Source organism: Medicago truncatula, chromosome 2 (genome assembly GCF_003473485.1).
Source record: "Medicago truncatula cultivar Jemalong A17 chromosome 2, MtrunA17r5.0-ANR, whole genome shotgun sequence".
Classification (NCBI taxonomy): domain Eukaryota; kingdom Viridiplantae; phylum Streptophyta; class Magnoliopsida; order Fabales; family Fabaceae; genus Medicago; species Medicago truncatula.
In genome coordinates, this window is record NC_053043.1 from 39828474 (window position 1) to 39853945 (window position 25472).

At 30.8% G+C, this 25472-nt stretch overlaps 2 protein-coding genes and 2 long non-coding RNA genes across 4 annotated transcripts; 2 read left to right on the forward strand and 2 right to left on the reverse strand.

The window, feature by feature from the left end:
- Positions 1-263: 263 nt before the first annotated feature.
- LOC25487386 (ABC transporter G family member 9) lies at positions 264-4567 on the forward strand. Its single transcript, XM_013609299.3, has 4 exons — positions 264-570; positions 1621-2410; positions 2739-3064; positions 3847-4567. Exons 1-4 carry the CDS (start codon positions 466-468, stop codon positions 4510-4512), a joined length of 1887 nt encoding a protein of 628 aa, XP_013464753.3. The 5' UTR covers positions 264-465; the 3' UTR covers positions 4513-4567.
- Positions 4568-10907: 6340 nt separating this feature from the next.
- On the forward strand, positions 10908-12697 carry LOC25487387 (NAC domain-containing protein 72). The gene is made up of 3 exons (XM_013609300.3): positions 10908-11213; positions 11301-11569; positions 11654-12697. The coding sequence occupies exons 1-3, from the start codon at positions 11027-11029 to the stop codon at positions 12260-12262; spliced, it is 1065 nt and encodes a 354-aa protein (XP_013464754.1). The 5' UTR covers positions 10908-11026; the 3' UTR covers positions 12263-12697.
- Positions 12698-17505: 4808 nt separating this feature from the next.
- On the reverse strand, positions 17506-18164 carry LOC120578089 (uncharacterized). Its single transcript, XR_005644020.1, has 3 exons — positions 17972-18164; positions 17777-17867; positions 17506-17665 (listed from the first exon to the last, which is right to left on the reverse strand). It is a non-coding gene; the product is annotated as an uncharacterized lncRNA (long non-coding RNA).
- LOC112419521 (uncharacterized) lies at positions 18165-18898 on the reverse strand. The gene is made up of 4 exons (XR_005644021.1): positions 18857-18898; positions 18541-18702; positions 18330-18443; positions 18165-18242 (listed from the first exon to the last, which is right to left on the reverse strand). It is a non-coding gene; the product is annotated as an uncharacterized lncRNA (long non-coding RNA).
- Between the last annotated feature and the right edge of the window lie 6574 nt (positions 18899-25472).

A 25472-nucleotide genomic window follows, 5' to 3' on the forward strand; every position in this document is an offset into this window, starting at 1 on the left:
TCAATATTGATTGTTATGAGTAGTAAAAATTAAATTTTATTTCGTCGAAGCTTTTGGTAAATAAAATTTAATTATTATAGTTGTCAATGATAGAAAATAATTATTTTTCTTCAAAAAAACAACTAATTTATTATTAGTTTAACAAATTGGTGTACCGATACACCCAAATTTATTGGATGTACCGTAGAATTTGCCTTACTTCATTGATGTCTCTTGTGTCATTTTTGGTATAAGCTTTTGTTTTAAATATTATTATATAGAGACACGTACATAATTTCAATACATTATTCAGAGATCCATCAAAGAGCTAGGGTTTCTAAAGGGTGTCTCTGAATAATTCCAATACATTATTTAGAGATCCAAAAAACTAGGGTTTCAAAAGGGTGTCTCTGAATAATCATTATTTAGAGATTCAAAGAGCTAGGGTTTCAAAAGGGTCTCTCTAAAATTTGAAGGTAAGAGTTTATGGAACAAGATATGGGAGATATTGAATCTCAAACAAATTACAAAGAGACATTGGAGGAAACATCTGAAATCTTGCACAATGGAAAACGTCCCGTAATTCTTAAGGTATGTATGCATGCATGTGTCTATTTCAAAATTAACCTTTGTTTCCTTCATCATAAAATTCTAGCTAGATATATTTAATTTAATATATAATATAGCTTAAAGTAGTAGTTATGTCTTTGGTAGATGCATCTAAATTGATGATGAGAACGAATCAATCTGTTTATTAATCTCAAGATGTATTCATGAATCATAACCTTTTCATTACTAATACATGTTTGTTTGGATTAGTATAAAGTGAAATAATTGTTTGTTCTTCAAACCTTTTTATTCTTTCTCATGATTAATATTAAACCAACCACATTTCTTTTCCTTCAATTTTCCATTTTGTTGTTTAATCTTGATACATAGTCAACAATCACAATCATCGATCTATTTGACTTGAGAAGTAATTTTGAATAAAGTAAAGCAGTTTTAATAATCTAATGATTACTATTGATAAACCATAATCTTTACAGTAAGCGTAAGTGTATATGAACTAATTGTGATTCTGTGCAAAACATGTGTAAATTCTTTGAAATAGTCTATGTTAGTTACATTTTATAATTTGTTTACATTTTGTGGATCCATTACTATTTGTGGGTTGAAATATGAATTTGAGGAGTTGATGGGGAAGTTATAAAAGATGACACGTGGAAAAACTTGCTTATTTGATGTACTCTATGTGTTTAATGTAATGAATATAATGATAGTGATTAATCAAATTCATCATAGAGTACTTTTTCTTGAAACATATATTTACCAGTTTTAGAATATGTTACAAGGAAAAAACTTGTATATATGATGAGCTCTGTGTTTTATATAACGATGTATTGACATATTTTTAATAATAAAAAGTTACAAAAGTGATTCTTGTATCGGATACCGAGTTTATAAAAAAAAGAAAAGTTACAAAAGTTATTTAACTCTTTTTGGTTAATGTATGATGATGATTAAATCCTTTTTCAAATTTAAGGATGTTTCCAAATCTTATCATTTATTACTCTAGTTTGTATCATCAACATGCTTATATTGATGAATGATAGTTTTTATTTTTAACAAATGACTATGCAGTTTGATGATGTTGTGTACAAAATCAAAGCCAAAAAAGGAGGACTATTTAAGAAGAACATAGAAGTAGAAGAAAAAACAATACTAAAAGGAGTAACAGGAATTGTCCAACCAGGTGAAATGCTAGCAATGTTAGGTCCATCAGGTAGTGGAAAAACAACATTATTAACAGCATTAGGAGGAAGACTTGGTGGAAAACTTTATGGATCCATAACATACAATGAAAAACCTTTTTCAAATGTTATAAAAAGAAACACAGGTTTTGTCACACAAGATGATGTTCTTTACCCTCACTTAACGGTAACCGAAACGCTTGTTTTCACAGCACTACTTAGATTACCAAATAGTGTCACAAAAGAAGAGAAAGTTACTCATGCAAAAAATGTTATAGATCAACTTGGTTTAACAAAGTGCAAAGATAGCATAGTTGGAAGTGCATATCTAAGAGGTGTTTCTGGTGGAGAGAGGAAAAGGGTTAGTATTGGACAAGAATTGCTTATAAATCCTAGTTTGTTGTTTCTTGATGAACCAACTTCTGGTTTGGATTCTACTACAGCACAAAGAATTGTGTCAACTTTGTGGGATTTGGCAAGAGGTGGAAGGACTATTGTGATGACAATACATCAACCTTCTAGTAGATTATATTATATGTTTCATAAAGTTTTGTTGCTTGCAGAAGGGAATGTTTTGTATTTTGGAAAAGGGTCTGAAGCTATTGAACATTTTACTAATATTGGTTATGCTCCTGCTATGGCTATGAATCCTTCAGATTTCCTTTTGGATCTTGCAAATGGTATGTTTTTTATTTTCTATGCATTTTACCAAATATAGCATGAGTATTGATTTAAGGGACTAAATATAGCATGAGATATTAATTATGATGGAGAGACTAAATTGATTGACATTTTTTAATTTATTTAAGCGACTAGTTTGCTATTTCGTATATTTGAGTGACTAAATTGCTCGACCCTTACAATTTTGAGAACGAAATGCTCATTTACTCAATTTTAGATGGAAAAACCTTGTAATATATCTCGTGTTAATGTTTATTTAAAAGGAAACATTTGAGATTTTGTATCGTACATATACCTCGTTGCTTTGCTAAGTGAGAAAATTTGCAGGTATCTACACTGATGACACGAATCATGACCATACAATAGACAAACAAAAACTGATTTCAGCATTTAAGAACAACTATGATGAACAGTCCAAGCCAGAACATCGAGAAATCAATGACTCTGATACAAGTCAGGGTAGATTTCAAGAGACAGGTTCTGGAAAATGGCCTACAAGCTGGTCAGAACAATTCTTTGTACTGTTAAGAAGAGATGTCAAAGAGAGAAAATATGAATCATTCTCTGGCTTGAGGATTGCTCAGGTCCTTGTGGTTGCGCTTATGTCAGGACTGCTTTGGTATAAATCTGATATGTCACACTTGCAGGATCAGGTAACATTTTGAACATATATAAATTAGAACTTGTTTCCATGTCAGATTAACAAAATTATGTTCTTTATGCATTATTGTTTTCTAAGTTTTATAAGAGTGAGTTTTAATCACAGTTATAGTTGGAGTTGGTTTCTCAATCAAGGTTTTATGTTGAGATTGCAGTAATAGTTGTGGTTGTGTCGCAATTCTATATATTGCAAAGAAGTGTGCTGAAACAGCCTCAATTTTGATCGCGACAAGATCAAAACCTTGATCACAATGAATTTGCAAATAAGCTTTTTAAAAAAGGCTTGTGACCACAATTTGGGCCGGGACATCAGGGTTTTTGATGTCTCTGTGACTTTGATTAGACTCGCATCAGGTTTATTTGACTGCAATTCTCTGCAATATTAAGAATATCGTCGTGACTATGACCGTGACTCAAAATCTAGTTTGCAAATACCTCAAACTTTAGCACCACAATTCACATTTGACTAAACTAATTGTTGGGTATAGCTCATAGTATTAGTAACTGATAAATGGGAAGGTCGCATGTGCGAAGTATTTACACTAGACCATAGTATTTAAATCCAAGTTATACACTATAAACCCTAAACTTTCACAGATAATAGAAAGGAACTGCAGCTGCTCGCTCTGCAGTCGGAGATGTAGGCAAAATTGGCCGAACTTCGTTATCAAACATCGTATCTTCAAAGTTTGAATTTTTCTTTATTTTTTGAACTGTGATGGTTGTTCTAACTTCTAACACTAATGATCATAATACATCTCAACTTTCCTCGCAGATCGGACTACTATTCTTTGTAACAGGCTTTTGGGGATTTTTCCCACTCTTTCAAGCAATCTTCACCTTCCCTCAAGAACTAATGATGCTAGAAAAAGAAAGATCCTCAGGAATGTACAGACTCTCCGCATATTTCATTTCAAGAATGGTAGCTGACCTACCAATGGAACTAGTCCTCCCTACAATTTTCCTTCTCATAACATATTTCATGGCAGGACTCAAAGCAACAGTGATAAATTTCTTTCAAACACTTTTCAGCCTCTTACTCAATGTGTTAGTGTCACAAGGACTAGGGCTTGCACTTGGTGCTGTTGTACTTGATCAAAAATCAGCAACAACACTTGCATCAGTGATCATGCTATGTTTCTTACTTGCTGGTGGATTTTATGTTCAGAATGTTCCAAAATTTATAGTATGGGTGAAGTATGTTTCTGTTAGCTACTATACATATCAGCTATTTATTGGGTCACAGTATCATAGTGGTGATACATATCCTTGTTCTAGTGGACAGTGTCTTATTGATGAGTTTCCTCCTATAAAACAAATAGGGATTGATTTGAATGGTCTAGGATTTGCTGCATTGGCTCTTGTTATAATGCTAATTGGTTATAGACTTATAGCTTATTGTGCTCTTATGAGGATTGGAGTCACAAAGAAATTGGCTTAGTCTATACATTGATTTTGATCTAGTATTTAGCTATTATTTTTTTTTACTCAATTGGTGAGTTTTTATTTTTATTGTGATGTATACTCTACAGATGGGCAAGGAAATAGTTACTTTTTGGTTGGTGAAGAAATATAAGTATTTACACATTTATGATTATTTAACATTGAGGTGTTTGAAGGTGCTTATGACACCAAACATAATTTATTTATACACATTTTCTTCTTTTGCTTCCGAATTTAAACCAAATTTAAAGATAAACATTTGATAAAAAAAAATCCTATAAATTAAATAGTCAATGAATTTCGGTTCAAATTAAGATTGTATAATATACCTATGAATCCTAGTTTTGAGATCAATGAATTTGAACCGACTAACTTAACATTAAACGCTCATATAAACATTTTTTAATTGAATTTGATAAAAGGAGGGTAACGGCGAAAATATTTTATGACATAAAAAATCAATCAACTTATTGCAAAAAGAAAGATTAAAAAAATTAAAGAACTGATTTATTAAGAACATATAACTTAAAGGATCACGAGAGATATACGATTAATACTCTCTCAATTCATCTTGCTTATGGAAAGTATTAAAGTTCTAGATAAACATGAATAAAAATTCAAATGAGTTGCATGCTCCACTCCCAATCAAGCAAATTGTATTAAAAAAAAAAAAGTGAAGAAACAATTTTCTAGTTTTAGGTTAGGCAGCCAAACACTTATGCTTGTGCTCTCAGGTTTAGCCAAACACTGGATTGTCGTTTTCTGCTAGGTGCCTACATACAGAAATTCATGTGCATGGTGTGCCGGACATTAACCTAAATGTATTCAGACACTAACTTTCAATGTATGTTTTTCTCCCTAAACCAGAAAAAGAGAGCGAACGTTATACACTGTATTTGTATGCTATTGATCACTTCTCTTTTTTATCAATTCTAAATGTTGTTTATTAAGAGAAATGGTATTGTTACAACGATTTTCTGATAATTTTTTCACTCAACTCACATGATGTTGTCCTCTCTTTATTTTTCTCTCTATTATTTTTTATCAATAAGAAGAGTGAGAAATAAAATTATCACTAAAGTTGACATTAAATAATTATATAAATACCATTACTCTTTTATTAACGAGTTATTTTGACTTAATGGTTATATATAGTGGTACTTAATTATTACCAAACCGCCAATCTTTTGTTACTATCTTGAATAAAAATGACAGTTTGTCCCTAATCAGTTTCAAGTTTCAATGATAACATATAGGAAAATGTTTTATACACCTTAAGAAAAAAGAGAAAAAGAGATGGATGGGATAATATATGATGTTGTGATATGAATAGAGATATATCAACGACGGATCCAAAAAAAAAAAAATTTGGAAAGAAATTCATTGCTTTTTATTAGCTATCAAATGTTCAATACATAACTATATATATCATATAAACGTGGGAGCTAGCATGAGATGGAATTATCTATGTTAATTTATGAGCGATCTCATTAACTTATCTTCTATTAAACTTTCAACATGAGAGTTCTGAAAACTATTACCAAACAACTTACTACAAAACAAGTGGATGTAATGATTATACATTAATCATTTTTCAAAGATAATCCGATTCAACTTTGTATAAATCAAATTTACATTAATCATTTTTGTCCCTAACTTTTTGGAGAGATGTCCTCGAGACAATATTGAACAAGTCATCATTTATAAATGTTCTTTTGTTTTGGAAATCATTTATGTAAATCTCGCTCTATAGCCTATAGGGCTATTTATTATAGTTTTAAGAGTTTAATTTTTATGCATTGTCATTGTTAGTGTAAAGAGTTTTATATTTTAAGTGATTTACAATTAATTATATTTGTTACTCTGGTGGGGTTAAAGTATAAGTCGAGTCTATGCAAGTATAAATTAGTTAATAAAGACGGTGCTTTGTATTTTAGATTGGTCCATGGTCTAATTCGATTAGGTTCGGGTCCTATCTGAGACTTGAAAACAGACAATATTATACATAGACATGCTCTAAATCCCACAAGATTATGATATGGACAAAGAGATCATGACCGTCCATTCCATATTCAATGCTACATGACCACCCATATGGTCACATTTGTCCCCTCAGAGACGGTTGTCCAGGTGGAAGATTGACAGCTAAACCCTACTTATCCACTATATATGATCATGCTTGTCAGATATCACCCTCCTTGTCTTAATTTTAGTCGCGCTCTCTCTTGAACCCCTCACTCACGGCGTATCCCGATGGACGGCATAAAGCTCAATCCGATTTGAACATATAAAAAAAAATTGGATGATAAAATGTCAACAAAAAAAAACCTTAAAATCAAAAGATATTTTGAGTCTCTTCTCATAAAAATCACTTTGGCAAGATGTATTTTGTAAATCTAAGATGCCAAGCCACCTTTGAAAGTGCGGCAACCAACAAGAAGCAAGTCCAAGATACAATAAAACTTGAAAATAATTAATAATTATAAGATCAATTAAATAATGGGATTCATCACTTTTTTTTTTTGTCTATCTCTTTTCTAATGATAATTTTCTTTTATTTTTATAAACGGAGAGATCCTTATTCATCAAAAACCTACTTTGCTCTTGAATTTATTAATAAAATATTAAAGAGGGAGATAACAGATGAAGTGTCAATGAAATATTCCACAATATAAAAATTGTGCTTGACAGCTTGATATTTTGAATAACTTTTGCATTGTTCTTTCACTTCCTATTCTTGAATAAAAATTGGACTTTTACTTTTATTAATGCATGTGCTTTTTCAATTTTATTTTGTGGAAAAATATGGATATAAGTCTACCCCTTAAAATTAATGAAGTGGTTTAATTTTGCTAGTGTTCTGTCTTTGGCTGATTAAGATCTTCATTATGCACGTGATGTTAGCCACAACTAAAGTTTGAAATGATCTCTGAAATCCCATACAGTAGGTAGGATTTAAGTCACGCCTTATAACAAAAATTGAATATTTATGGCTGTACCAAAATTTCTAGTCTCCACACTCCCACATAAATTATGTTTTCAAGTGATATGAAAATATAAAAAATCAAGGGGACTTATCTAACATAAATTCAGTGTAACCACACACACGATTTAAATTTTATGTATGCAACCATCGATCATCATAATTATCTTTAATTTCTTCTTGTTCAAGTTAATATAATGATAATGTCATGTTAATTTGTATATTTCATTTAAATTTAGATTTTAAACTAGTTTTGTCTACATGACACAATACAAATGTACCAAAAAATCTACAAATGTATGAGATTGCAAGCAATGTAGTGTGTCAATACTAATCAAGAGGAATAAACTTTATGTGAGAATCCATGGAAAATGCTAGCTACCTATTATAAAATTGACTAAGCTTTTGGTAAATGTACAAATTCATAAACTCGTCAAAGATGACCGTACGAATTTTCTTCCATATATACTAGTCATGTTAAAGGAAGCATGCAAGAAGAAGAGGTACATGTGAAGATGAAACCAAGCAAAATAGTAAGAGAGGCAAAGTTTGAATTTTTTTTCTTAAGTATTAACGCATCAAATTTTAACGAAATCACGTTATTATAAATCAATGAATATGTTTATTTTTCTTATTAGATAATAAAAAATGTATATGTTATGTCTAGCACTAGTTATAGCAAATTCAACGTTGGTCATTCAACTAAACTTAACTTTACTATACATGAACCTTTCATTTCTTTGCTTAACAATTGAATTAAATTCAGCCACCTCTTACAATTCGAATGTGAACGTGGCATTAAGTTAGTACCAATCTGATCAACTTTTTCAAATAAATACAAATAACACCCTATTGACCACATTGCCTCTTTTTAATTTCTTCAATCTTCAAATTTATTTTGTATTATTTGTCAACCACACAATATCTACATTGGTATACTTGTCAAAATACTACCACCGTCTTTCATCTAATCCACACTCAAAGTAACACCAAACCCTCCACGTACATGCCCTAGCTCATGTTATTTTATTATGCATTCGTGAGGTGTTTAACTTTTTTTTATATATTTGTATTTTGTACATTAATGCATATAAACAATAAATCAAATGATGCCGATCTCTCTAATTTGTTCTTTTCGTAACGCTAAGACATTTCATGTAACTCAAAAGCGTCACCAACCAAAAAAGAAGAATCGAGTGCAATGCCAATACACCACTATGTAATATATTGACCTTGACCAGCCACGTCACCACTCTATCTTTTAAAAGGAAAACGACCGAACCCTTTTACTTTTTTATAAAATTTCGTTAGATGAGTTGAATCTCATTAGCGTCATTGGAACTCATAGATTAAATAGGACTAACATAACATAGAGAAGTGATATTTGAACATATATTTGACAACATTTGTAATAAAAATTTTCTCTCATACTTACATTATCTTTTACTTTCTTTATATTACTTTGATTTTCGTAAAAATACATACTTTTTATTTGTAAATTATGGTTGTCATATAAGTTATCGATTAAATATGGTTGTTCAAATAACACAGTTATGTTATTTGAAATCATTTATATGATAACTTTTAGGTCAACCATAAATTCATAAAGAAAATGACATATTGACAAAAAAAACTAAAATAATAAAAAGAGAAAATAAAAATAGTGTAAATATGAAAGAGAAAGTTGTTATAAAAATTGTCTTAAAATAATTATACAGATATCATTTAAGTAATCGAATAACATACTTATGAGATATGATCAAACTCATTGATCACTAAGCAAACTTTCTATGATTCTCACTAAAACCCTAAACAACATCTAAAATTTTCACATATAATAATCCTCTCAATTTAAAAATCATATATAATAATGATATAATTTGTACCTACCGATAAGAGTGATGGTGGAGGTTGATGAGTGAAAGAAACACCCAAAGAAAACTTAAAAAAGATAAAAAAATACAAAAGAGGAAAAAAGGAGAAGCACGTGTCGAATAATGGAGGCATACAGCACATTAAACTTTATATTATTTCCTTTTCAATATTGCCTGTGGACACGTGCTTGCACGTGGATACTTTTCATGCGTCTTCTTCGTACCGACGTGGTTTAAACTCACGCGTGAAAAATGACTTCAAATAATACTATTGCTGTTTTGGCAAATACAATCCCACTCACTCAAATAGTGTGTCAGAAAGTGCTTAATCATGGGTAAAGATTATGCTTCTAGAACATCTTTTTTATTTATAGATTTATCTCTTTGGCTTTTCAATATTTAAAAGATAAATAACCTGATTGTATATAAAAGATCATTTACTATCATTTAAGGGTCTGACTAACCATTACCGTCAAACAATGGTTAAGGAAATCAAAAATAGCATGTTTGTATTGATTTCAACAATATTTTAACTTTTAGAAAGTTAAATTTATTATTTTTCACCATTTTTCAATACTATATTTTTATTTTTATCCCCTTATCCAATGCCCCAAGGGCAATTGATTATACGTAAAAGATCATTTACTATACTCCTATCATTTAATTGTTGAACATATAACATCATTTAAATTAGTTCAGAAATATCGACTTAGTAATTAAGAGTGTGCTCCTCTTTAATACTAATTTGGACTATCAATTTAGGCGGCATGAGTAAGAGTTTGCTCATGTCCTTTGTTCTATTAATTTTGATGTTAATTGCTAAATTACTTTCTTTTGATGAGGTGTGTTAAACATTTGGAAATTTTTTATTAATAAAATAATTATGAGACTATCATATTTTTTGAATTAAGATTTAACAATATTAATTGAATAAAAAAAGAAGGCAATATGTTTCTCATTTTCCTGTTGTCAATTTTTTCGGTTGGAGTTTCATAAATGAAAACTTAATATTGAAAAGAACTTTGTCCTCCTTTAGATATTAATCAACCTCATTGGACCGGGCCCTAACAAGTTGGTATTAAACATGTAAATACTAAAAATTTCTAAAATAATGTAAAATCTAAAATAAATATTATTTAATTATATTCCATTTTGTCAAATTAATTGTTAAAATCAAATAACCCTAAAAAGTCTATATTATAAGAAATATTTGATTTTTTTTTTCATTGTATAAATGATGTATTTAAGATCAGATGAAGTATTTATTATCAATAAATTTGACTTTATTTATCTATTACTTACTATTTATATTTTTTGACCGAGATTTTATTCATGTAATCTAGGAAATGACACGACCATATCGGATCCAGATAAGATCGAGTGCAAATGCTTTTTGGTACAAGACACATGGCAAATCCCAAGAGGTAATTAACTCAAGTGGACCCCACATTCGACACTAAGACAAAGATTACCGTACCAATTTCGGTCCATGTGTTACTATAAATATCACCCCTTGTCTACCGTTTATTGAGAAAAAAAAAGAAAGAAAATAAATTCAAAGAGATAACATTTCTTTTCTTCCTAGTGAAAAAACCTCTTTCTACAACCTAGCTATATCATATCAATCACCAACATCATCTTCAACTCAATTATTGATGATAATGGGAATTCAAGACAAAGACCCACTTGCACAATTGAGTTTACCTCCTGGTTTTAGATTTTACCCCACTGATGAAGAGCTTCTTGTTCAATATCTATGTCGCAAAGTAGCTGGTCATCATTTTTCTCTTCAAATCATTGCTGAAATTGATCTCTACAAATTCGACCCATGGATTCTTCCAAGTAAGTTAACTTTACGATGAATATGTTTATCAGAAATTTGACGTATGTTATATTGATTTTAAAGTTGTGTGTGATTAATTTGTGTAGGTAAGGCCATTTTTGGGGAGAAAGAATGGTATTTCTTTAGTCCAAGAGATAGGAAGTATCCAAATGGGACAAGGCCAAATAGAGTAGCTGGATCTGGGTATTGGAAAGCAACTGGAACAGACAAGATTATAACAAATGAAGGTAGAAAAGTTGGTATCAAAAAAGCACTTGTTTTTTATGTTGGTAAAGCTCCAAAAGGCACCAAAACTAATTGGATTATGCATGAGTATCGTCTTCTTGATTCTTCACGAAACAACGGTGGCACCAAGGTATTATATACATTCATTTTTTTTTACCATGCAATTATTATTATTACAACTTTAATTTATTTGTATTTTGTTGTTGAATTGCAGCTAGATGATTGGGTTCTATGTCGTATCTACAAGAAAAATTCAAGTGCACAAAAACCTATTCCAAACGGCGTCATTTCAAGCAGGGAATACACTCAATACAGCAACGGTTCATCGTCTTCTTCATCATCCCACCTCGACGACGTTCTTGAATCACTTCCACAGATTGACGACCGTTGCTTCAAGCTGCCACATGTCAACTCGCTAAGAACAACGCAGCATCGCCAACAAGAAGAAGAAGAGAAGCTGAATCTTCAAAATAACAATTTCATGGATTGGTCTAATTCATCATCGATTTTGAACACAGTAACAGGGTTTCAAGAAGGTCAAACTCAAGGAATGATGAATTTTAGTGGTTGCAATGACCTTTATGTCCCCACGTTATGTCAAATGGACTCTTCCGTTATTACGGAGAAAACTAGCAACATATCCGTGCATCCAACTGAAGAGGAGGTTCAGAGTGGGGCCAAAGCAAACCAAGTCGAGAATTCGTCTGGGTTTTTTCAACGCGGTTCAAATGATTTTACTCAAGGAATGGGATACGCTAATCCGGTTGACCCGTTTGGGTTTAGATACCCAGTTCAACCGGTTGGATTTGGATTCCAACAATGAACCGGATAGGAAGTTAGAAGAAAAAAATTTGTTATTTGTAATAGTCAATATGCATGTGGTGTAAATAGGTGGGGATTCTTTTGGCCTAACAAAATTTGAATTTTGGTCCTCAATTTCGGCTAGAGATATGAAGGTGGAAGAAATTAACATTCTATGAATCTATCCATGAGGAGATAAAGTAGTGGATGAAGGAACAATAGAATCATTGGGGTGTTGAAAAATTAAATGATTAGGACCATGTAGTTTTTGGATGCACCAACGTATGCTTTTAGCGACATGAATCACGTTTTGTTCTGCTTAAAAAATGAAATAGCAATTGCATTTGTTTGCAATGTTAGGCTTTGGTTTCAATCTTTGATGTGACCCTTTTAGCTAACCACATCAATGCTACACACAAGTAATGCAATTTTAATAATATATTCAAGTTTCGTTATATTTTTTTACTTCGATAAAAAGAGATCTAGTACTGTTTTTTTTTTTTTTTTTTGGATGATATATGTAATAAGTAACTTAAATTGAATATTGTTACGAGTTTAGGTGCCCTTCTTACCCTTAATTCAATAACTCGTTCGACATACTTACTAACACATATTAATATGAAACAATTCATACGTTCTTTTAAAATACTAACAATTCGATACGTAAACATCAAACAAACGTTCATACGTTCTTTATCACTAGCTTAAGGGCTTATGTTTAAACTTTCATATATTATCATCATTACATAATGCTATGAAATTAATTTTTAAAATACTAACAATTCGATACGTAAACATTAAAATGAAAGTATAGATTAAAAGGTATAACCAAAATAGCAACAGGGTATGGATTGCAGAATTATACCCAAAATTAACAACTTTCAACATGCAAGAGCATCAACTTCTTAAAACTAATATGCATGCATCATGACCCCCTTTCTTGCATAGGTTGATTTCAAAGTCCCATAAACCCCAAAATCACTAATACAGTATATGCATGAGGGATGAAGGAATCAGGAAATTCACCTCTAATTTACGATGATCTTTGATGTAAAAAGATTTTACACATACATCTAAGAATGTATTGTCACATTATTTAATGAGTTAAAGACACATCATTTGCTTCCTTCTTCTCAAATTAGGTCTCTATTTTGAATTTTACACGGTTATTAAGAAAATGATTATTAGTGTTGATTTCAATCATAAAATATGTTTATTTATTAAAATATCCTTATTAATTATAGTTACTGGAATACTTAGATGATTAAAATGCAATAAATAGGGGTATGTTAGTGGAAAAAAAAAATATTGTATTGATATTATAAATAGAAAAATAGTAAAGAGGACATCTATTTTGAGACGAAGGGAGCATCATATATCAATAATTGATGTGGCAACACATTATTAGATTATTAGATGCATGTATAAAGAAATTGACGACAAATAGTGATTTAGTTTTTTAATAATTTTAACTTCAAAAACTTTTTTCTGCAGATGCATTTTAACAATGGTGCTCTTACAATTTTTCCTGAAACTCTCTGGAATTTCTTGCTTCTAGCTCGCCTTAGCTCACCCATCGAATGTACTATTCCTCAAAGTTCATTGCTCTGAATTAATTCTTGGTCATCAATCTCAAAACCTACAAAATATAAAGAGAAATAGGTAAAAGAAACTTAACTTAATAGACACCGGAAATTTAAAAATATGAAGTTCAAAGTAAATAATGCAAGAGCTAATTTAAAAAATCATAAGGACAAACAAATTTTCTAAATGATTAATATAGGAAGTACTCAAAAAATCTTCTCAAAAGGATCATCCATAACTCGTATGAATGCATATTAGCACAATGAAATCGTGGAAAAATTGCTCTTCTAACTTCGAAAATTGCTCTTTTAACACCCTAAAAATACTAAATACCTCCAAAGTCATTTAACTATCTATCACTTTCAACGGTAGTTAACTACTGTTGCATCTGGACCTGAAGGAACAAAACCTATTTTCACAAAAGTTGTCATCAAATAAATGTAAAAATAAACTTATGTTTGGTTAGAAGTGAGTTGGATATGATTACTTCTTTACAATGACCTATTTTCACAACGTAAGAATGAAATTCCATACATATTAATCATATGATTTTGGAGAATTATGCTTGGTGGTAGTTGGACTTCAATATGTATGAAAAAACACCTTATGGTGATGACAAAAGTGCTTTAGGAGCATTGATGCATAGTTCCATGAAAGTTTCAAAAAGGTTTTCAACAATCTCCTCTTTTTTTTTACTAATGGAGGGGAGTCACGAAATTTCTCTTTTTCATTTTCAATTTTTTTATGTTTACTGTCACTACTATCCTTATCTTCATGATCTTCCTAAGGTTTACTATCCTTATCCTCATGATCAGTCCTATAATTTTCACTAGATTTATTTTTTTTTAGCAATGATTTTCGCTAGATGAAATATTAAGATTGAGAATATTCACACTTTGGCTATAAATCTTTTGAAATAACCAATCTATTTTCGAAGAATATTCATAGAATCATTATCATGCATTCCCCCTTGATTGGAAGGTAATGTTTGACCGCTAGCCGATTGGTTTCTTCGATCTTTAGGCGAAGGAATCTTGTATTCTCTCAAAGGACGATCTTCAGCCATGACAAGTACAAAATAAGCAACAAAACAAGGAATAAAATAAAACCTCTAAACTAAATTAATTAGAGAAAACATTACCTCGATTTTCAACAAATCTTCGGCAACGGTGCCAAAAAATTTATAAGATCTCAAGTGCACAGTTTTATCGTTGTAGTAAAAATATTGACCCTGAATTACAAGAGTGTTTTTGGATTTTTATGAAATGGTTCATTGAAAATGATAAAGTTTTCCTTGGGAATATTGTTGTTGTGTTCAAGTGTGTGAGTTATATATCTCACATCGGATAAAAGAGTAAAGGTTGAGCACCTTATAAGTAAGAGGATCCATAAACCTATTGCCTTAAGGTTTTGGGTAAGAGTATGGTGTCTCTCTTGCTTATGCGGTTGTTCTAGCCTCGATGTAAACGGTCCTCCAAAGCTCCCCTCGGTGACCCAACAAATATGAAATGATAAAAAGGCCTTAGAAATCATCGGACTTATCATTATAACGAACAATCAAAATTCAATTCATTTCTTTTGCCTTAGAAGGATGAGATATTCTCTTTTATATCAATTAATATATCTCAAGCAATAAAGAAGTATCTCATGCTTAAAACCTTTTGTCTAACTTTATATTTTCAACAATCTTCCTTCATTCTCATTCATCGGAAGATTGCCTAAGTTTTCATTAAGTATGATAAAGGTAGATTAGGTGAATGCATTTCCTTAACAAAAGAAAGAAATTGAGATTATGGAAAGCTTGTCATAAAACAACTTTTCATGATCTCAAGACTAAAGAAAACTACTCACTTATCATAATAATGAGCTACCTGAACAAAACAAAGGAAACAGACAAAGCAAAAACAAGAAATTTTAATTAAAATAAAAATGCAAGTACAAGAGTTCTTTGATGATAAGTCAAACCAAACCAAGACCAAACTTGAGACTATCATTCATACAATTGAGTTCTACGATCATAGCCACCCACTACGGCTGGTCGTAACAACCTCAACTTTAATGGCTTGATCAATTGCTTTCATCATTTGAAGACGGTTTGGAACTAAATGTTACAAAATCTGAAGTGTTGTTGAGTTAAAATCCACCTCTAATAATTGAAAGTGGTCTTAATTAACTTTGGTCATGACTTAGTCAACAAGGCTTCACAATTTTATCGCGTATTTGCACCATTATTTCATGAGCTCTTATACATGAACCACCTTAGGTGGCATACACCCTTTTACACCCACACACATTTGTGACATGTGGCAAAAACATTGAAAGAAGAGATGAAAAAGGGTGGTGATATGATGTAAAATTACTAAAATACCCCTAATATATGGGGTGTACATAAGAGGTGTATGAAAAAGGGTGTCTACCTATCTTTTTCCTTATTTCATATATCTCTTTTATTTACTTATTTATTCAAAATAAAAGAAAAATTAGTAAAATTTAAATAAGACTTAAATAAAAATATTACTTTATTATTTAAGGCTAAAATATGGTTTTAGTCCCTGCAAATATGCCTCGTTTTGGTTTTAGTCCCTGTAAAAAAAATTGTTTTTGATCCCTGCAAAATTTTTTGTTTTTGAAAATAGTTCCTGACCCTACTTTTATGATGATTTGCATACGTGGCACATTATAACTGAACCAATTTTGTAGTTTTTGGTCCTTGCAAAATATTTTGTTTTTAAAAAAGGTCCCTACAAAATTTTTTGTTTTTGAAAATAGTCCCTAGGGACTATTTTGTTTTTAAAAAAGGGACTATTTTCAAAAACAAAAATTTTTGCAGGGACCAAAAACAATTTTTTTTTTATAGGGATTAAAACCAAAACGAGGCATATTTGCAGGGACTAAAACCATATTTTAGCCAATAAAATATAACTAAAAATCCTATACTTTATTGAGTTATCAAATCACCCTTTGGATAATTTGGTGAGTCGATATAGAGCTCACAATGTGTTAGTAAAGAGTTCTTCCTTCAAAAAAAAAAAAGTTCTCACTGAAGACAATATTGAATTTTTTGGTTGTTTTTCTCTCTGTTTGTATGATGATTCATCTCTCTGGTTGTTTCTTCTTTAAGCTCTCTTTGTTGGTATTATGTTTCCTCTCTTTTGGTGATTCTCCCTCTTTTGGTTGCTTATATCTCAATTGGTTCATCTAGTTTCCTACTCTTTATGATGGTTACACACATTGGGTGCTTGCTCATCTTAGTTGGTTAAGCTATAAGTTGGTTTGGTTTATTTTCAGAGTTAATTATGTAACAAGCACTACTATAAAATGCCCCCTTTAATAGCACTCAATTTGGTTCTTAATAGCGCTTCCCAAGCGCTAAGAAAGCCCCCGCTATAATAGGTCAGGATCCTATAATAGCGTTTTTAGAAAAGCACTAATATAGCTTTATTCTAGTGCTCTTAAAATAGCTTTTCTAACAGCTTTTTCCTAGCACTTTCTGAGAAGCGCTATGTTACTCATACAGGGGAATCTTAGCGTTTTATTGAAAGCGCTAATAAAACCTGCGTTTTTTTTTTTTTTTTTGTAAATCTGTAACCAAAAATGCTGCAATAAGATACTGAAATATGAATATAGAAAATTATATTCATGATAATCTCAATACAAATTGATCATAAACTTAATCCTGATTGTCATAATACTAGTCAAACCAAAGTTTCCAATAAAAAAAAAGCTCATAAAAGCAGCCACAATTACAAACAAAAAAACACCTAAATTTTAAAGGACTCGGGACGAGCTATATAGTCCAGCACAACCAATTAGAGTGTAAGTCTCTGAGCAATATAGTCTCCTGTGTCATAAAATTAATTAACATAAAATTTCCAGCACAACCAATTGCAATTTAAAATAACTCAATTAAAAAACGCAAATGAAAATTGTTGGAAAAGAAAATGAAACTCACTAAGATACTCGACCATAAAGGTTGCCCAATCCTCCTCGACCTCAACTAGCTTATCTTTAGAATAGGTTTTACATTTGTAATCTCCAAAGTACTTCAAATATAAAAGTAGGAAAAAATGGAGTTAGAAAAAGAATGCCTAGCTATATATATATATATGATTACAAATTAACAATATATTAAAAATCACATACATACATTTTCGGGGATCATGTCTTGATTTGCCAATATTATCTCTTTCATAAATCGCATGACAAAATAGCCACAGTCAATGCCATTAGTTTGTATAGGACACTGGAAAAAAAATTACATAATTGAAATTTAATCCACATGATGAATTAAAAATACCATTGATTACGTTGTCAAAAAAATACCATTGATTAGAAAATATACCTTTATTTTTTTCCATGGGATTATACTTGACTTTGATTTTAACTTGGGATTAAGGGAACGGCAAATACACATGGCACTATCAAAATTAAATCAACTTCAAATGAGTAATAGCACTCAATAATCATACTTATGTCAATTATAAACCAAAAGAATCAATACTCACTTCATGAACTTTTTTCTTACAACGTCAATGTTAGGATGTCCCCCCGGCAATGAATCCATATAATATATCATCTCAGCTCCGGGATTGATGACAAGCAACACCCAATGATTTAGCCTACATCCATCATAATTTGCATATATTTCAATTATAATTAAAAAACCACATTTTCAAATTTAGTCATCTTGAATAATGTTTTGTAAAGAAAACTCACCCTAAATTGACCGGTGCAAAAATCAGCTTATTCTTAAACTTGTGTGTCAATAGGATGTCTGCTATTTGTTGCCCTTGTTTATCCTCTTGAGATATATGTGGGGATAAAAATGAGAACTTATTTTCCAACCCACGAGGCTTGATCAAATTTTCGTACAAGAACCTTGAAACAGAACAAACAACATAAAACAAAAACATAAAAAACCAAACAACACACTCCCAAAAATAGGAATAACAGAACAGCAGAGTTTGTGACAGAAAACCAATATAATAAATCCCTGTAATAGTCCTAAATAACAACTATTTAACAAAGGTACCTGGCATATACAGCTACAACAGTGGCACTTAAACAAAATATATTCCATACCTTGATCGTCAAAGGCGTTCATCAAGGCTTGATAGTCAAGGTAATGTTGGAATTTATTTTGATAATAATTAATTGCATTAGGACATAAGTCAAATAAAAGTATTAGCATGCATATAAACAATTGTAGGATGTACACCATGTTGGTTAATCAAAGATATTAAAAAGGTATTGTTTCATTGATTATATAGTCTGTCTGTTGTATTCCTTAAATTCAAAGAGAGGGTTGTGGAATTAGTTGTTAAAACTGCGAGTTAACTCGTTGAAATTTGAAAATGAAAATGGAGTTTACTCGGTTGTAAACTCGGTTGTAGACTCGAATTTTAGTAAATTTGAAAATGAAACTGAGTTTACTCAACTGGACATGAAGTGAACTCGACAAACTCGGATAGATTTGGGTAAACTCGCAATAGATTTTAATAGAATTTTTTATCTTTCATTCCATCTCAAAGTTCACATTCTGGTCTTTTTCATTCCATCTAAAGCCTCAATACAACTTTTTTCCAAGTCCAAGTTTGGTAAATTGAAAACACACTCCAATTATAAATTATCAAACTAATTTCTAAAATACTAAATATTGTTCTTAGCCTCAATAAAAAAATCTAAAGCCTCAATACTAAATATTGTTCTCTTGAATGTACCATATTCATTAATAATTTGAGGTCAGTCACTTCATGCCATTCACAAATAACATGAATTGTTTTTAGGAGACAAATAACAAGAATTTAGAACTGTGCCTAATTAAAGAAAAATGTTGTCCGTCATTCCTAGAACAAAACATTAACAATCACAGTTAGCTAAATAAATTATCATCAATTCTGGAATCTGAGTAGTAATTAAAGAGTGAATTATGGAATAAAAACTAAACTCACAATTCTAGAATAAAAAATAAACCCCAACATCCCGAACAAAACCCATAAAACACACAATTCCGGAAACAATATTAAACTCACAACAAAACCCATAATTCTGGAATCAGAAACAAACTCAAATCAGAAGAAAGTACTGATCTTTGTGATTTGAGAACGTGGAACTAGTACAACGATTCTCTGAAATTAATGATAACCGTTTTCAATTGATTATATACAAAACAAATTTTTGGTTCATTCAACATAATAGCTTTATCGGTTCAATTTTAGGAATTAGCTGGAATGAACTCAAAACCCTAAGTTATGTAATTCATGCATAATAAAGAGAGAGAAGATCAAGAGAATGAAGATCTAACCTTTTACAGATAGCGTTTTTTATTCGAACTTCGATTCCGAGTGAGTGACGGATTTCCAACCTCGAGAGAGTGAGTGAGGGATTCCGAGGGAAGTAGTTTTCAGTTTTTGGAGAATGAGTGAGGACGGTGGAATTTTCGATAAGGAATGAGGAGACTGAGTTTTGGATGGTGGAGAAAGAGTGGGTTTTGGACGGTGAAGGAGAGTAGGTTTTGGACGGTGAAGGAGAGTGTTTTTTGTTATGTGCGCGAAAATGAAAATTAGTATCCGCCTTTTTTTAATTTTCATTAAGCCCAAACATAGCGTTTAAGGAAAACGCTATCTATACCCCCCTCAACAATAGTGTTTCCCTAAAAGCGCTATTAGTGTGAACAAGAATAATAGCGCTTATAGAAAAGCGCTATCTAACCCAGTTTTTTACAAGTTTTTTTTAGCGCTTTCTGCAGAGTGCTATAATAGGTCTATAATTTGCATTTTTAATAGCATTTATGTAGAAACGCTATTAAAATTGTGCTATTAAAGGCCAAAATTGTGGTAGTGAAGCCTAAAACTTAGTAAGTTTTAGCTTGAGAGTAGTGTTAGAATGTTAGATATTACCAAATGAAGAATGTTATTTGAACAACCATTTTTTGGGACAACCAAAATATAGAAAGACATAAGTATTATTAACACAAAAACCAAAGCAATTCAGAGAGAAAGTAAAAACATAACGTGAGTATGAGAGAGAAATTTGTCACAAAATGGTAGTTCAAATATCATTTCTCTTAGGAGTTTATATTATTGAGGATCTATGAAGCCCAAATACTTGATACGACACGGATACGATACGCCACCGATACGTCGATACGGGAAAATTTTAAAATTCAAGATACTATACGCCCAAGATACTTTAATATAAAATTAAATTTAAACTGCAGTTTAAAACTCAAAATACAAACTATGTATTAAAACTCAAAAGCAAATAAACAGACATAAAACCTAGTATCACATGCTGACCAAACAGACATAAAACAACGAGACACGACAATGATTTTGCCTTCATATGACAATTAACACAAACTACGTTCTTAAAACAACAAAAAGAGACAAAACATACGGTGGACAATAACAAAATATAAATACAAGTAATATTGATGATAAAGAAAGTAACAATTAGTCAATTACATATATGATATATCTCAAAATGAGTACATCATTGGTTAGTCAATTATATATATATATATATATATATCCCAAAAATAGAATATTTTTACCGTCATACTATATCCTACAAAGAACATCGTTAGTGCTATACATCTATATTCCAAAAAGAATAACATTGTCTAATATTCATTAGAGTTAAGTGTTATTTGAGTTAATATTAATATTCATTTCTTTCCACTTTTCCTTTTTAAGAAAAAACAGGAAAAAAAAACAATAGAAAAATCATGTATCTCGTGCGTATTGGTTTTCCACCACCGTATCCCTCACGTATATTGGAAGTATCGGATAATTATTTTTTTTAAATAAAATTTAATTATCGAATACTTCTCTGATACGTATCGGGACTTATCAGACATATATCAGTGCAGGATACATATCAGATACGATACGTCATCAATTTTAAAGTATTTGTGCTTCACAAAGGATTTTTTTTTTTTTGGTTTGACAAATTCTCGATGCTTCCTGATGTTGCATCATGAGTTTGAGAACAAATATTAGATAACAAGTTATTATGTTTATGCTATTGGATCTTTTTTTTATTACTCCTTTGCATTTTTAAGTTAGTAAAGCTCATTACACACACACACACACACACACACATATATATATATATATATATATATATATATATATATATATATATATATATATATATATATATGGGTTTGCTAGAATACACCTATTAGTTTTTATGTAGGAGTGTTTTAGCAAAGCTACACCTTAAGGTGTATTTAACCACTTTTTAGTTATTCACTTGCTAAAAGACTCCTTCTAAAAAATAAGTGGGTGTATTCTAGCAAATGTCTATAAGATTTGCTAGAACACACCCACTTGTTTTTTTAGAAGGTGTGTTATAGCAACATACACCTTAAGGTGTATTTATTAACTTTTTAGTTATAACTTGCTAAAACACTCCCACATAAAAACTAGTAGGTGTGTTCTAGCAAATCCATATATATATATATATATATATATATATATATATATATATATATATATATATATCAAGTGAGAGGAGTAGTTACAATGAGAGATGAGAGGAATTAATTTAGACCGTTGGATCTAAATCAACGTTTCAGATTTTATTGCTCTTTAAAAAGGGTCATGCACTACATCCTCCACCTTTCATCTTCTCCACTTTGACGCGTTCTCTTTCTCTCACAAGTAATTTCTACTCTCTGTGTTTCTTGTTCTGCTTCTCATGTTTTTAATTTCACCAGTTGATCTAAACAAAAACTTCATTATCACCATCATCGTAATCAAAGACCCATTATTTTGGTTTTTTAGGTCAAGGAAAAATTAAAACTTGCTTTCACCAAGTTTATAAAATATTTAACAGAGATCCATCTGCAAATCTATACTCGATTCACATGAAGATGTTGGGTTTTCAACAACCAAATTCGTTAGATTGGCAAAACAATTTCGTTTTCATTTTTGTATTCATTGCTTCTCAGTATGGAATTGAAATTCCAGATTTGCATTACCCAAATTGCTTCTCAGTATGGAATTGAAATTCAGTGGATTGATCATTGTACCAATTTATAATAAATAAAAAATCATAGGAAAAAGCTTATTCAAATGTTTATGGTGTCTGCTCCTTCCATTTGTTTAATCAAAGGGTTTGAGATAATTCATGGCTTTTAAATTTGTGTTAGCTATAGGCCGATTTGGAGAAAAAAAAGGTCTTTTAATAAATAGACATATAGATTGAGATAACCAAAGCCATTAAAATGGTTTTGAAAGAAATTAATTAATCTTATGTTGATTAGACCAGTTTGTAGGGAGAATGTGCAGAGAAAAAGAATAAGGAAGTTGGATATAGGGAGAGAGAGAACAAAGAAAGTGACTGGGTTGAGAAGAAGGAAGCGCGTGAAAGAAGGAGAAAAGGGCATGTGCAGTTTAATGTGTAACTTTTAATGTGAACCGTTTATTTCAATCCAATGGTCAATAAGTAATGCTCTCACCCTCTCATTATAAGAAGTCCTCTCATTTGATACATTTCCAATGGTCAATAAGTAATGCTCTCACCCTCTCATTATAAGAAGTCCTCTCATTTGATACATTTCCTATATATATATATATATATTAAGGTGTGTTTTAGGGGTTTGCTAGGATACACCCATTAGTTTTTATTAAGGTGTGTTTTAGCAAAGATATAACTAAAAAGTTGTTAAATACACCTTAAGGTGAATGTTGCTAAAACACACCTTCTAAAAAATAAGTGGGTGTATGTTAGCAACTCCTATAGGCATTTGCTAGAATACATCCACTTATTTTTTAGAAGGTGTGTTTTAGCAAGTTATAATTAAAAGGCTTATTGATGTGTTTAGCCCTTGCAATTAGGCGGCATTTAAAAATTCGTCCCTGTAATTGCTAATCCTGGCATTTTAACCCTGCAATTGTTAATCATTTAAAATTTCGTCCCTCTCCCCACTTAATCACTGCCACGCCACATGAAATTCCAAATTTATCCCTGGGTTTCCAATTCTTTCATCAATATTTTGTCCTCTTCTTAAGGGCAAAATTGTAATTTCATGTGTGACAGTGATTGCCGCGTTATCAAATTAGTGATGTGGCAGTGATTAATTTGGTCCAAGGACCAAATTTTAAACGATTAACAATTGCAGGGTTAAAATGCCAGGATTAGCAATTACAGGGACGAATTTTTAAATGCCGCCTAATTGTAAGGGCTAAACACATCAATAAGCCTAATTAAAAAGTAGTTAAATGTACCTTAAGGTGTAGCTTGCTAAAACACTCCCACATAAAAACTAGTGGGTGTGTTCTAGCAAATCTCACACACACACACACACACACACACACACATATATATATATATATGGGTTTTACTAGAAGACACCTTTTATGAAGGTGTCTTTTAGCAAGTTATCCTATTGACATTTCTTAAAAGACACCAACTAATTTTTATAAATGTGTCTTTTAGCAAAGTTATAACTAGAAAGTGAATATCACACTTTGAGATGTGACTTGCTAAAATACACTCTTTAACAAAACCTTATATATATATATATATATATATATATATATATATATATATATATATATATATATATATATATATATATATATATCACAATAAAACTTATTGTATTTCATTACTCCCTCCGTCCCGTTATAAATAACTCAATTTTAAAATATGTACTATTCATATAACATGCTTTGACTCTATTTTTCTATTAATATATAAAGACAAAATATAGCATTTAAGAAGTTGTTGGATTCGTCTCGACGAATATTTTATAAATATCAAAATTTCATAATTTTTCTAACATTATTAAAGATATTTAAGTTTAAAATTGTGTATTGGCATACGTGACAGAGTCAACTAGGTCACATAATATGGGACGGAGGGAGTAGAAATTAAGGTACAAATACATGTTGATATATATCAGTAAATAAGTGGAAACTAGGATAAAATAGGGCTACATTCGCTGTCTTGCCTTCGTGTAAACTCAACATAAGATAAAATACATGTTGATATACATATATATCAGTAAATAAGTGGGAGCTAAGATAAAACATAAGCGACTTCATTGTCTTGCCTTCGTGTAAACTCAACATGAGATAAAATGTGTATTGGTCTCATCAATCTATCACCGAAGCTTCAAGTTTTCGCTTTTATTAACCTCATTTACTATTCTCTTTGATTCTCAATATTGTCAACAACTTTCACATTCGATGAAATGGTTAGTTTAATTTGGTGTTGGAAATGTTTTTGATCCCTTAAATATTTCAATTTTTTGTTTTAGGCCCCTCAAATTTTTCTTCTGCTTTTATTCCTTCAAAAATTTCTCGTCCACAATCTTAGTCTCTGCTTTTAAGTCAATTCATGTGTACCCTTCAATTTTTTAAAAGAGTTTGTTTGCAAGAATGTTTTGAATATTATAAGAATCTCTCCTAAGAAATCAATTTATTTTTAACACCGAAAACATAAAATTTATATATTTTTGTTTTGGTAGTGACATAAAATTTATATTTAATGAATCATTTGTTAAAACAAAAAGTTTAAATATTTACGGTAATAACTGGGTCATGCATCATGCATGACCAATGGTGCCCAAATACCTGATACGATACGGATACGATATGACACTGATACAAAAAAAATTTAAAATTCAAGAT